Here is a 13,784-nt window from a genome sequence, read left to right as displayed (position 1 = left end):
ATTTACTTAACGCCTGTGACCCGAAAAGGCAGTAATTGACTTTGAACAATTCCTCCATAGAAAAAAAAAAAAAAAAAAAAAAAAAAAAAAAAGAGGGGGAGAAGGAGGGAGGGGGAAAATGCAGATCTTTGTGCTCCAACTTCTGTTTGGTTTTACTGCACACCCGACTTCTATATTAACGTGTGTCAGTGAATGTGCAAGCTGAATTCCTATAGTATACTGCTGCTGTGCTGTATAGGTATGAGTACAGAAGAACCGTAGGCAAACAGTAGCATAGAAGTGATTTGTATGGAACATGAACTCAAAGAGCAAGGAAACTGAAGACGCTTCAGTGATTTAAAGCAGTGATTTTAGAAATAGATTGTAACCAAGGATTGCTTTTATTGTTTTTTCACTGAAGGTGATTTTGCAACTCCTCGAGCTATTTTGACAGGACATGACTATGAGATCACCTGTGCTACTATTTGTGCTGAACTTGGCCTGGTAATAAGTGGTTCAAAAGGTAAGTAGCTGTTGTCATTTCTGTCTGTTCATGAAGCTATAATCCTAATGCAAAAAGGAATATAGCCTCCAGTGGCAGACTTTATTAACTTTATAGTGGTTGTATTTCTAACCTTTTTTTAGTTGCTTTGGAATCTGAAACCTCCTTTTAAACATGTAAAAACTGAGGATTATTTAGACATTTACAAGAGGCAACCATGTCAGTTTCCCTATTACAGCCTACTGATTACTATTTCTGTTTGTTTATCCAGTGTGTAATTACATACAGCATACAGTTTGGTACAGCTCTTGACTGCCAGGATGGTGAAGAATGTTTGCTATGGATAACTTGTCAGAAAGGGAAGCAAAAATTAGAGAAAAAAAGAGAAAAATTAGAGGAAAAAAATAGAGAAAAAAGAATGTGCTGTCTTTGTTTTTTTGATGAAGGGTATATATAAAGTACCAACTAAAATGTATAGTAATTCTGTTCAGGCTCTTTGAGCTTCGCTACAAAACCTGTAATATGACTCATTTTTGTTCTCAAAGACCTGCTTTTGGCAGGCAAATTATAGAGAATTATGTTGATTCCATGGATCTTGTTTATCATTTTCCTATATACTGGTCTCCAATTATTTTTAAACTGGTATTTTTTTTAAATTAGGATCTTTCTGCTTTAGTGTTTCCAAGCTATCTACTTTGAGACACTTTTTCAAAGTTGGGTGTACTTATCATATGCACCTGTGTGCATTTCTGTTTTATGCATGTGAACACTTGTGGCTTACATGCAAATAAGGTGTTTGTCCAAATATCTTGAAAAGCAAATACTTAGTTAATTGTGTATGAATTAAGCTCTTAAATGAGAACATACATTTTTAGACTACCTATGTATGTAAATTCGTTACACTTAACTCTTTGTGTCTTCATATTTTGAAAATTTTATTTTAGGATTCAGCACATTTATTTTTGTGCTCTCAAAATGAACTACTACCAGTTTAAAAAAAAAAAAATCCACAAAAGAAAATCTGTTAGGTCTTTTAACTATTTTTGGTAGGTGCTCTAAAATACTTGAATACAAAGCTTTTAAAGGATAAGTTATTTATCTTACTTTCTGGCACCTTTAGAGTCATAGGCTAACCACCTGAACATGATAAAAGTAATTTTAATGTATTATAATAGTGATTACCTAAGTAGAAGTCATTACTTATTATTTGATATACAATGTCTTTAAATGAGCATGTAAATCAATAACTAGATATTTAATTCTGTCTCATTAGAAGGACCATGTCTCATACATTCTATGAATGGAGACCTACTGAGGACATTAGAAGGTCCTGAAACATTAGAAGGTCCTGAAAACTGCCTAAGACCAAAACTTATTCAAGCTTCAAGAGAAGGCCACTGTGTCATATATTATGAAAATGGCCTCTTCTGTGTGTTCAGTGTGAATGGGAGACTTCAAGCCACTATGGAAACAGATGACAAGATAAAGGTGAGTGCTAAGGACTGTCAGTTCCCAGTATCAGGAAGAGCTATTGGTGTTGGGAGTTATATGGAGACTCTTTCTATAGTCAGACCATAGAAATATGGTACTAGACCATAATAGCAGCATTCTGAAAAAATCGTAGTTAAGGGGACCATGTACTCATAATAGTACTGGTTTTAATTTTAAGATTTTAACTCTGTTTGTATAGTAAGCAATACCCTGTAGGCATTCCCTTGAACTGAAAAATACAAATATTACTAATTTCTGACCAGAAAAAGCCAGGGTACTTCTTTACTTCTGAATCTGAAGGCAGGAGGTTGTTGGATATGCTGTTTTCGATGTCGGCTTTCCCTTTTTTGGCATTTCTGTCTACATTCCTTCATCTTAGCTTGAGATAGCATGTGTTGTGCTGAGCTTCAGGAAGTTTATAGGCATATGTCTATATTTCAGCTCTTTAGCCCTTTGGCATTTGCTGAGCAGGCAGCTAGGTTCCACATCTTTAGCTGCAAGAGACATGGAGAAAGTCCAAAACTATGCAGGAGGCATTTTAAGCTTATGGATTTATGGAAATTATTTTGTAATGCAAAATGCAGGTCTTTTGACAGTTCCTATGAAATAGTACCTATGAAGCAGAGCAGAACCTGCCAGCTATACTGCAGTGAAGCAGAAATGTCAAAAGAATGCTTTCCTTGCATTAAAAAATATTCCCACTTTTTCCTTAAATGAGAAAGAAAGGGAAGGGGGGTGGGGGAAATGAACAAGCATTACCAAATCTGCTAGAAAGTTACAGAATTCAGCAGAGACATGAAGCAAGATCACATTGCTGGGTCAGCATTCAGGGTACCTGAATTATCTGAAGTTATGGTCTCTATGCCGATAGTTACAGTCTGAGAAGCACAGAATCAGAGAATGGTTGAGGATGGAAGGGACCTCTGAAGATTCGGGGCCAGTCCCCCTGCTCAAGTAGGACTGTCTAGAGTCAGTTGCCCAGGTCTGTGTCCAGACAGCTTTTGAAGAATCTCCAAGTATGGAGGAGAATTCTACAGCCTCTCTAGACAACCTTTGCCAGTGCGTGGTCATCCTCACAGTAAAGAAGTGCTTCCTATTATAAAAACTGTTTACCTATTTAACATCAGCAAGAGGAATCTTTTGTTGTTGTAAGCATATAGCAGAGTATGACAACCCAGCTGCTGGGATTTCCAGTGTTCTCTTGGGCTGAACACTCTCAACATTTTTTCCTTTAGTTGGAAGTTAGACATTTCAAGAAGAACATGCCTCTTCATTCTCATGTTTGTTTTACAGAATTACTGAAATTCTTTCAGATTTTTGGCAAAATTTTAAGCATTTAAAAATTTTAACCTGGTCTTCCCTTGACTCTGTTCATATTAATTCTTGAGCTGGAAGAATATGTCAATATAATTGAAAGAATTTTGATCTTCATTATTTCCATTTTATAACTTACATGGAACAGTCAATGCTCCATTACCACTGAAATCTCCAGTGTAGTTCAACGTATTCCACTTAACACCTTCTAAACCGCTGTCATGTATGACTCACTGTTAGTCCAGCATCCCGGTGTTTTCAAAATGGCAGATGCATTGGTGGTGGAATATTGCAGAAATAACTCTCTGTGCAGGTCTCTTTTCCATAGTGAGAGTGCTGTCTGCAGGGGTGAGAGGGCATATGATCCTTGGATCCTGATGGCAGCCACAAGTGTGGATCTGAGGCTGGGGAAATGAAATAGGCGTGTATTTCTGTCCCAGGCCATTTTTCCAAATTTATGTAGATTCTTTATTCAATTTTTAACGTTTCTTCAATTGTCTGAAATTGCATTTTTGGCTTTTCTTGTACAAATGCTTTTGAGATTTTCAGCCTACCCTTGATCCCAGTTCTTTCCATAAAGCAAGTACATATTGCAGTGTTTTCTCTTTTCACAATAATAATCTTAATAATCTGTCACTTTTCAGTTGTGATTATGTTGTCAGCTAGGCCAGCAAATCTGTAAAATATCTAGAAATCCCTTGCCAGCTAAAACAATTTCTGTAGTGTTTCAGTCAGTACCCACAGCTTTAGGAATGTTGCTAGAGGCAATGGAAGTTCCACTCTCTGTGGGCCAGAATTACGTATTTACAGGGGTTTGGGTTTTATTTTGTTTTGTTTTCTTTCTCTCCCAGTGGTCCCAGTTGGGCTTTATGCTTAAACAACCTACAGCGTCTTTCCCAGTGCTTCTGCACTACATCATGTTAGAAGGCAAGTGGCAATTGCATGATTAAAGTAGGGGCATTTAAAATGAATAGTACCAACCCATGGGCTGTGCTGACCAACACTTTTTGTTGGTTTTTGCTTGAGGAGGATAGGAAAGGGGAAAAAAGGTGGTAAGAGTTTAATCTGTAATGTAACATTCCAGGTTCTATTTTCCTATAGTCATAAGCATTGAATCTGTAATGTGGCATTCTAGTTTCTATTTTCCTGTGTCATTATGGACCAGTATTTCAGACAGACAGTTATTGACAAAACTAGCAGTTTTCAATGGTGATGTTTGGAACAACATTCTGATTTTCTTTCTTGTATTGTGCTAGAAAAATTTCAGACACTCTGGGGAAATTCCAAGTCTAATCAATACTTTCCACCTGGTTTTGTTTTAAAAATTGTATTGCTCAGTGGGGCTTAGGCATATCGCAGTATATCTACCATGTAATGTTTAGATATCTTAATGAATAACTTAACTCTAAATACTCTGCTTGTTCTGAGAAGTAAAGTTATTTTACACTAAACAAAGAGTGTATGCTGTTTCACCCAGAGGAACCAATTTATTTTCCTTTCCTGAGTCTGTTTTGAAATGTGGAAGTGCCCACAAGACTCCTGCTGCTGTAAGCCAGGGCTGTCACAGTGTCAGCTCTGCCTTTTTACAAAGCACTGCCTTTCAAAAATCTAAGATGTTAAAAGAGATTTGTGCAAAGTTTTGAGACTTTCCAAGGAAATACAAGTCAGAAATGCAGCTTTTAGAACAATGCTGAAATTGTGCACTTTGGGGATTATTTGAGAGTCTGAAGCTCATGTTGTGAGAAAGATTAGTTGCAGAGTTGTTTCAGTTTCATACCTAGCAGAATTGTAGATAAACCACGCTGGGGAAAAGCAGAACAGTAAAATCAATTCATGTTGTCTTCTATACCAGTTGGAGTACTTGGGAGTAAAAGCATCCTTTCGTTTGTTAAATCTTGAAGGGCATGTCACGAAACTGAAATGTTGACAGGGTGACCTTTTTCTTCTATTCCTTCCTTCCTTCACATATATATATGTAAAAAAAAAAAAAAGTGGCTGAGAAATTTATTAATAAACAATAAAAACAAATAAATCAACATCTTGTCTTCATGACAAGCCAATGACTTAGTAAAACTGCATAGGTATTAGTAAGGGTTCAAAGCCTATACTTTATTTAATCAAAGGATCACAAAACCCACTGCATTTTGCAGGTAGGGGAAGAGTTAAAGATTAATGGCTTTAATTTGCCTTTTAATATAGCATTTCTTCAGTAAAAGCCTCAAGTATAAAATTCAAGTGAACCATGACCATAAGGTTAATGGATTTTCATCAGCTGAATTTTATAAGTGTAGCAAATAATTATTTGTCATGGTCTTCATTGCAATTTGAAAATACCCTTAGGAGACTGCTATTGCTGTAGAGAAGAAAACCACCCCATATTGATTTTTGCTTCTAATGAATAATCTTTTTAATAATTGTGTGTGGTATGTTAGATCTCATGATCATCTACTCAGAGCATGCAAGTTCTGGATAATTTTCACAGTCTTATCTCAGTTTGTTTTCTACCTCTTTCTTACTCGGTTACTATACTCTTCTAAGAGGGTCTCTGGATGAGTTTTCAAGCTCCTTGGGGCTGTGCTTTGGGAAGTGCTTAGCATATTTTCATAGGCTGGTTGAAAGAATCACAGAAGCAATTTATGATTGGTACTTTTTTTTTTTTTTTGGGGGGGGGGGGAGAAGTTTCAGCTCAAAATAGTCAACTCTAACATTGGTTAGTATTCAGTTTTCCATACTTAGATATGTATACTCCATTTATATATAAACTTCATATATTCTGTTTTGTTGTGTCTAAATTTACATGTGTGTGTCATCATCTTAATTCAAAGCACAGCTGGAATAGGTTTATCATCAATTTTTTTCTGGCGTCACAATATTTTGTTTACAGTATATGTATTTAAATTACGTTCATTTTAAAGTTACTGTGTAAAATAAAATTTTAGCAATGTGATTCATTCTGATTACTTGAGGGGAGCTGCAGTAAACACTCAAAATTTATAATATAGAAACTCTACCCTAATGTGAGTGTTGCACATCATATAATTCTTACAGGATGTATTTGACATCATAGCAATAGAGTACAGCAATACAAAAAATACAGATGTGCAATATGTTTGACTTCAGTTATTGCTGTTCACAAAGCAGTGTCTTACGGACACTGTAGATCTTAGTTTCTAGGCTTGTCAGCAGTCTGTATAACACCTTCAGTTGCATGAATGTCACATTTTTGTGGTTTAGTTTCTCTCATTTTTGTGGTGCATGCACTAGAAATTCTATGTATTTAAAAACAACTTCCTTTTCCTGAGAATTTAAAATCACAGTGTTACAAGTTCTGCATATTGAAAAACTGTAGAAGCAAAGATTGCAAGTGCCAAAATACTTGCAGACTTCAGCAGAGAGAGATACATTTGCAAGATCCTGTCTTCATTTCTTTCTACTGTTTCCTAAATTTCAATCTTTGAGCTGGAATTTTGCTTGTAGACTATCAACTTGAGGCAATTTCCTTGCCTTCAAGTGATAATGTTTTAGTTAAAGTGGATCAATCTATTTGTAGAACGTGTGTGTTTGGAATTTAAAAGCCACTGGCCTGAATATCCTCCATTCTTACATTGTTCTGTTGAAACGTTTTGTGTCTCTCTGCCTTGGGTCAGGGAGGTAAAATTTGTCATGAATCAGTCCTGGTGTGAAGGATACGTATTTTGTGAAAAGCTGCCCAAATTGAGCTGATTCACAAATCTCAGGTTAAATGCATTCAGTAGATCACGCTTAGCACCTACATTCTGTACTGAACTTCTGTAGCCCATGGATGCAGGGTTTTGCTCTGCAACCAATCATCCCCTACAGTGAGGTGCGCAAAACCACCATGGCATGAAATGTGTTGAGGTGATGCTGGACAAGGAAAGGGAAGGACTGATGGGGAAGCTGAGGAGAAAGAACAGCAGAATCGGGGATAAAAGCAAGAACAGAAAGATGTTTGCAAGAGTGGCAGGAACAGAAAAGTAGAGATGGGAATGCTGAAACTTGCCAGAGACTAGAAGACAAGAAGAGGCAGAAAGGAAGGAAGGAAGGAAAAACAGGAATTGGAAGTAGGAGCAATGCAGTGAAGGATTAGGTAGGATCAGGAGTTTAATAATAGACAATAGTGCTTCATAGTAGCAAAGTTCCTTATTTTCCTTTTGATAACAGCAAATAATTCAGCAAACAGCTAGCAGAGTTGTTTCTTACCCTTCCAATGTGCTCAAATGTAGAGGATGATACGCTGCTGCTGTGCTGAGTATTGCATACAAAAATAAAAGTACAGAGCAGAGAAGGGAAAAAACATAAGTCAAGCTGGGGAGCAGAAGTCAGAAAGAGACCTGGGAAGAGGCATCTGGAAACAGGAGAGCATAGGAGAGGAGAAGGTTTGGGCTTCTAAACGGTCCAAACCATAGTTTTAAGGGTCTTGATCTTGCTGGTAGCTTGTGCTGATGTGATTCCACATGACAGAATTCATTCAACTTCTTGGTTTTGGTTGTTTTTTGTGGGTCTTTGTAGTGTTGTGTTTTGGTTTTGGTTTTTTTTTGTTTTGTTTTGTTTTTTTTTTAATTAAACCCTATAAACCCTTTGGTTTCCCAGATAGCTTGAGGATGAGGCTACAAAATCAGGGCCTGATATCCTCTACTGCTTAAGTTTCTTTTCTGCATGGCAGCAGGTCAGGGTCTTCCTTTCCGAAGTTTTGTACTCTTCAGTATTACTGTAGTAGTAATGGCTAATTTCCTCCTCCAACCCACAGAAGTCATCAGCTCAAAAACAGATTAAGAAAATTAATGGGCAGATAAATAATACAGATATATTTAATATCTGTAAATAGATACTAAAGGGATTGGACAAAGTTGTGCTTTCTGATATTCCTGACTCGGTGATGGGGAGCACAAGCGGAAGGGACTGTAGATTGGCCAGCCTCACAGGATCTCCTGCTGCCACTGTTGGTGATACAGCACTGGGCTAGAGGGATCATGGTCAATCTGACCCCAGAGGCTATCACTTATTTTAATAAAATTTCAAGTTCAGTTCTCTTAAACCACATTTTGGCTTATTTATATTAGCAAAATCTCTCAAGAAATATTTCTCATGCTTCCATTCATCTTAATATTTGATAGTATCATCTGGTATATAGTCATCAGATAACTGAGGAGGGTTACTGTTTGTCCAGGTACTCAGTATGTTTCATGTTTTTCCAACAGCACACAGGAAATACCAAAATAGATTGAAGACTCCAGTTTCAATAAGTCTCCACTGTGAAAACCAATGATATCCCATCTTTCTCCATGATTTGGATCCCAAATAAAGATTTAAAATATAGATTTGCCATCAGTCCCCATGATGCATGCAAGATCAGGGTATAAGCCATTGAATTTGTCACAGGTGGTTTCAGGATAGATGATGGAAAGAAACACAGTCTCTATTAAGAGGATCATTATCTTATTAAATCAGAGCAGGAATCTAAAAATGCTGGTCTAAATTAATTCTAGTAATTTTTATAACATTTCAGTTCCCTCCATCATTCAGCCTTTTGCCAGAGAGAAAAGGAGGATGGCTTCTGCTAAGCTAGTATTAAAGACCCTTGGGGGAATGTCACGTACTATATTTTAATGCCAGTACAGCTGGGTCTTGTAAATCTAGCTAATTAGAACAGTAAATTTCTTTAGCTAACCTCATATTAAATCCTTGGAATATGGAATAAATCACAGGTAAGATAAAATTTAACTACTGATACCTGATGTATTAAAGGGATTTGTGCATAATAACATTAATGCTATTGCTGGGTAGAATAACATAATGATAATGTTGTGTCCCAAAAGCTTGTATTGATACCAAGTCTCCCTAGACATTCAGCTGTCGATACGAGACTTTTTTGCAAGTGAAAGAGGGGAAGTAAGAGCAACACATTTCTATGACAAATTTCCATGTGATTTCCCCTATAGGCAATTCAACTGAGTCGAGATGGACAGTATCTGCTTACAGGTGGAGACAATGGAGTAGTCATGGTATGGCAGATGTGGGACCTCAAGCAGCTTTTTGCTTATCCAGGGTGTGATGCTGGAATCCGATCCATGGCCCTGTCATATGACCAAAGGTTAGAGCAATGCCTGGTCTTCGCAAGAATTTCGGAGAATGTATACTTACAGTTAACTTGCATTTTTGTTTTTCCTCTGATTTTAATTTTCTGTGGATCACAGATCTTGCAAATATATTGAGAATTCTGTGCTTGCATAAGATTCTTTCTAACATGTCATATTTAGAGCAGGTAATCTTTTTTCAGGATTTCAGCTCTTAGGGGAATGAATAAAGATTCAAGAAATCTTACTTTCTTGGCACAATTTCAAGACAGGTTGAGTTATTGGCCTGTGCCAATGTACAGTGTGGGTCACATGGAGGTGGAAGGTTACATACGTGCTTTTCATGTTTCTTCTTTCACTTACGATTCAAGTCACATTCCTAATTCCAGACCTTTATGTTAAATATAGAACAGTTGCAGAACAAAATTCCCTCCACACATCCATACTTTGCTAAAGCAAGTATTAATTTTCATTTCTAAAAAAGTTATTTTATCCACATAAAGCATGACCCTCCTTGATGATTCGTTCTAGCAAAGGCAATCAGTTAGTATTTTTACTGCATTTTTACTTAACACTTTCCAATGCAGCTGTACTTAAAAGTGTTTTTATCGAAAAAGTATTGTTTGTTTATGAGATGGATATTTACCATTTCATTTGTACACTTGTAGCTGTGGGCTAGAATTTTGTTTGCTTTGGTGTATTTGCTTAGTGGAGTTCCTGTGTACTTTTGAAGAAATTTGGCTCCTAAATCCCTTAGGAATGCCTACATTGTGCAGTAAAGCATATTGCTAACGCTCTTAACCTTCTGCTTACAGAAGTTCATACTGAACCTTTTAACATTTTTACCTGGACTACATTTTTAAAACTTACATTAAAATGACCTTAAGAAAATACAAACCAGCGATATCTGTGGACTTCAATCAAACATTCAATAACTTCTTGTTAAGCATAATCAGAGAATATAGGCATCTTGAAAGAAACAGTTTTCCATTAAAAAGCTCCTGCTGTTAAAAATATTTCAAAAGCTGGAGTTACAGCTTTTGGATTTTAGACCTCTAAAATGTATGAAATCTTGCGTTTAAAGAATCTTTAAACTGCAATTAATCTCATGTTAACGTAATTCTTGCACATCAATAAAATGAAATTTAATATGGACATCTAAATTTATCCATGTGCTCAAGTTAGGAACCTGTTCACTTTGGGTTTGAAGACACAGAAACTTACTGGGAGTATTTTAATGAGTAATTACTCAGCAATTACAGGTAATTACTCAGAGTAATTTATTTGGTATGCATGATTGTGTATGTTTGTGTTACAGTGTGTAAAAAGATGTTTTAACCTAATACAGAAGCAATCAAAATGGTGCTCTTGAAATGAAATAGTGTGATGCTATCAAAATGCAATGTTTTGATGATCTCATATTTAGTCTTTGAAGGAAAAATTACAGCTTTTTACTCTGAATGTTATTTTTTTAATTCTGAGGGTTTTTTCCTAAAATGCCAGAATTTTATATGTCATCATACTTTTGATTTTCATAGAACTTTAATGTGAGACAGTAGAAAAGATATAGAAACTCTTGTAATTGTGTGCTCTGTCAGGGTCATGGCTTTTCAAACAGATCTAAATGATCTCTAGTAGTAGGCCAGGAGTAAGGAATTTGGAAATAGAGTGCCTCAGTGGGAAAGCACAGTGATTTCTTTCCAAAACAACCAAAGCCTCCGAATTGCTTTCAAACCCACACACTAACCTTCCCAACTGAAGTCCTGTGCACGCATCCAATTCCTTCATGTAGGTCGTATGTGTAAATGGGGGAGGTGAAATGGCAATGAACACTTCTCCTAGCCTTCCTTCACTTGGCTGCTTCACCAGGGCTTCGTCCCACTCCAATACCACCACCACCACCACCACCCCCTCCCAAAACAAACCAAGCAAGTCAAGAAATAATCCCAGGGAATCTGAAATGGCCTTGCAGGGCAGCGGTGCTGGTAAACAATTCTGTTGTCTAACTCTCAATTGTAGCTTCAGGCTGACCATACAAACTGTTGCATGGTGTTTTGTACGTTTTGTGATCCATTAATCTGTCAGAGGTGCTACAGATGGCAGGTTTAGTTACATCCAGCATTGGAAGCCCAAGATGGGAGCCCCTAAAGCCTGACTTTTCTGGTATGTGGAGCACTTCCAGCTCCAGCTGTTTTCAGTGGAATTTGGTCATTGCCTCGGGTTCTTGTGCTTATATTGATGAAACTCATTGTTGAAGAGTTATATATCTGGACGTGAAGCGGTTCACTAACAAATATGATCTTGTGCCTTCCTTAGGTGTATAATGACTGGCATGGCATCTGGGAGCATAGTGGTTTTCTACAATGATTTCAATCGTTGGCACCACGAGTATCAAACCAGATACTAATCATCCCAGAGACCAAGATTAGCACTGATGCGGGCAGCTGTTGTCAGAGGAAAACTGAACACAACACACCTCCCTTGGTGTCTTGCCACAACATTGCTCCTTATAAATAGCTATATTACATCTGAATGTAACTTAAATTTGCTGGAAGAAGCAACATATTTTTTAAAGTTAATTGCTATTTTTGTAGACCTTGCTTGACTTTTTTTGGGGAAAGGCAAAGAAGCAGAAAATATGGCTGCTGGGTTCTGTAGTTAAAAATCTATATTTTTAGTCATAATGAGAAGTCTATTTTGATCCCTGTATGTAAGAAACCTACAGTAAAGATGGTTAAAACTCACGTTCTAGGTATATTATAAAAAAATGGATTTTCCGTCTGAAGCTTTATCTATAACATTGAGGAATATATGATTTTAACATAATGGAAATTAATTACATTGTTGGGGGGATTTTAATCTGTGCTATCTGTACCACACTTTGTCTCATACTTTTCCAAATGATTGTACTACATCAGTACTGAAGTTTCTGGGAATCAATGGTAATATTTAAATTATGGTTAATGTGATTTTAAACTTTGCAAATCGTTTCCATCAATGTTGCTATTCAAGCATGTTTCTAGGCCTAGACAATTAGTTCTTTTTTAGTTGTATGTTTTGTGCAGTTAAGAGGGAGAAATCGGGAATGGAGTTTGTGTTACATCAAGTGTGAATCCTTCTAGTTACTACTTGGCAACTCCTTCAAAGCACACCAAAATGTGCGTTGTTCCTCAAAATCAGAAAGGCTATTTTGAAGACTTTAAACTCAAATTAGAAACCCACAGAGGCAGGTATTTCTTAATAGATGCAAGTACCAAAGCACATTTCTGCTGGCTGACTGTGAAGGCACTAAGGCGGCAGGTGTTTGCTGGCGTACTGCCTCCAGACAGCAGCAGAAGCACTAGACTTACAGGTAACTTTTCTTTTTTTTTTTATCCCCCCCTAGAACTAGCCCCTGCAATACTGTAGCACATGCCATATTCTTTTTTTGCATATAGCAACAATATCTTTTGTATTTTGCTCTCACCAAATCCAGTCAGATCCTGCCCAATCATATTAAATTACCTCTTTCTTTCAGGAAATAAAAAATAATTTATACTAAGGAACAGTAAGTTATTTTGGTGTTGCACAAATCTACTTTTCTACAAGATTGCTGTGCAGAACTCTGTGAAAATATTTGTGAGAAGAACTGTTATTGTTTTGTAAGTCTGTATTGCATAAAAATCTTCTTTGTATGTTGTGATCTATATGAGTTGAAATTTACATTCCATATCTGTATTGATACATACATTTCTCTAGCTGCCTACTAGAGCAGTTCCTGTTTTTTCTAAGCGTTTAACTACTGTCTCTTTCAGTAAAGATTTGGAATGAGAAAATTCAGTTTGAGTGAAGAAATTAAATAAAATTACATTTGTAATTGAGAACTTCAGTGGAGTACTGGGTTCTTGTGATTCAGTATATATTCACAATAGAGGAAGTAGTTGCTATGGCTAATGCATTTAAAGTACTCTTGGTGTTTATGCAATGGCAACTGAGTTTTCTGTGCTTTCTACGTTTTTATTATGGTGTGGTGTAGTAGAGTTACTTTTTAATGTTTTGTGTAGCAGAAGGATGATCTAATTAGTTGTCGTGTCTGTGGTAAGTGCCCAGTGTATTGAGCAGTAACATTTGTTGGCAAAACTTGTACTTCTCACTTCCTTATGTTCAACAAGATTCATAGCATTATATCAGAAGATTTTGAGGGGAAATTGGTACGCTTTTGAAGTGCAATGTGCATTTGTCTCAATCCAGGGGTAGGTTTCCTAGGCTAGGTGGAGGGAAGAAAACCCAAAGAAAGATGTATTTTGCCAAATGGAAATCCTGAAAGTCTTTATTTATGATCTCCTGCTGAACTGAGGAAACACTTTATTATTGGTAGACATAATAGTTTCTGATCGAGAGCCAAAATACTTCATGGGGAATAG

The 13,784-nt window shown here is 36.7% G+C and overlaps 1 protein-coding gene across 4 annotated transcripts in view; it reads left to right on the top strand.

Annotated features, from left to right (window-relative positions):
- The window catches only part of LRBA (LPS responsive beige-like anchor protein), a 412,366-nt gene extending 399,122 nt beyond the window's left edge, over nt 1-13,244 (top strand). For all 4 annotated transcript variants that reach the window (XM_040582452.1, XM_040582440.1, XM_040582445.1 and 1 more), the window contains 4 exons: nt 401-502; nt 1,755-1,969; nt 9,247-9,398; nt 11,698-13,244. In XM_040582452.1, coding sequence (XP_040438386.1) covers nt 401-502; nt 1,755-1,969; nt 9,247-9,398; nt 11,698-11,788 — 560 coding nt within the window. In that variant the 3' untranslated portion in view covers nt 11,789-13,244. The remainder of the gene's footprint in view (nt 1-400; nt 503-1,754; nt 1,970-9,246; nt 9,399-11,697) is intronic.
- Nucleotides 13,245-13,784: the final 540 nt, after the last annotated feature.

Source organism: Falco naumanni, chromosome 1 (assembly GCF_017639655.2).
Source record: "Falco naumanni isolate bFalNau1 chromosome 1, bFalNau1.pat, whole genome shotgun sequence".
Lineage (NCBI taxonomy): Eukaryota > Metazoa > Chordata > Aves > Falconiformes > Falconidae > Falco > Falco naumanni.
Note: the sequence above shows the minus strand (reverse complement) of the source record. Positions and strands in the feature narration are given on the sequence as shown.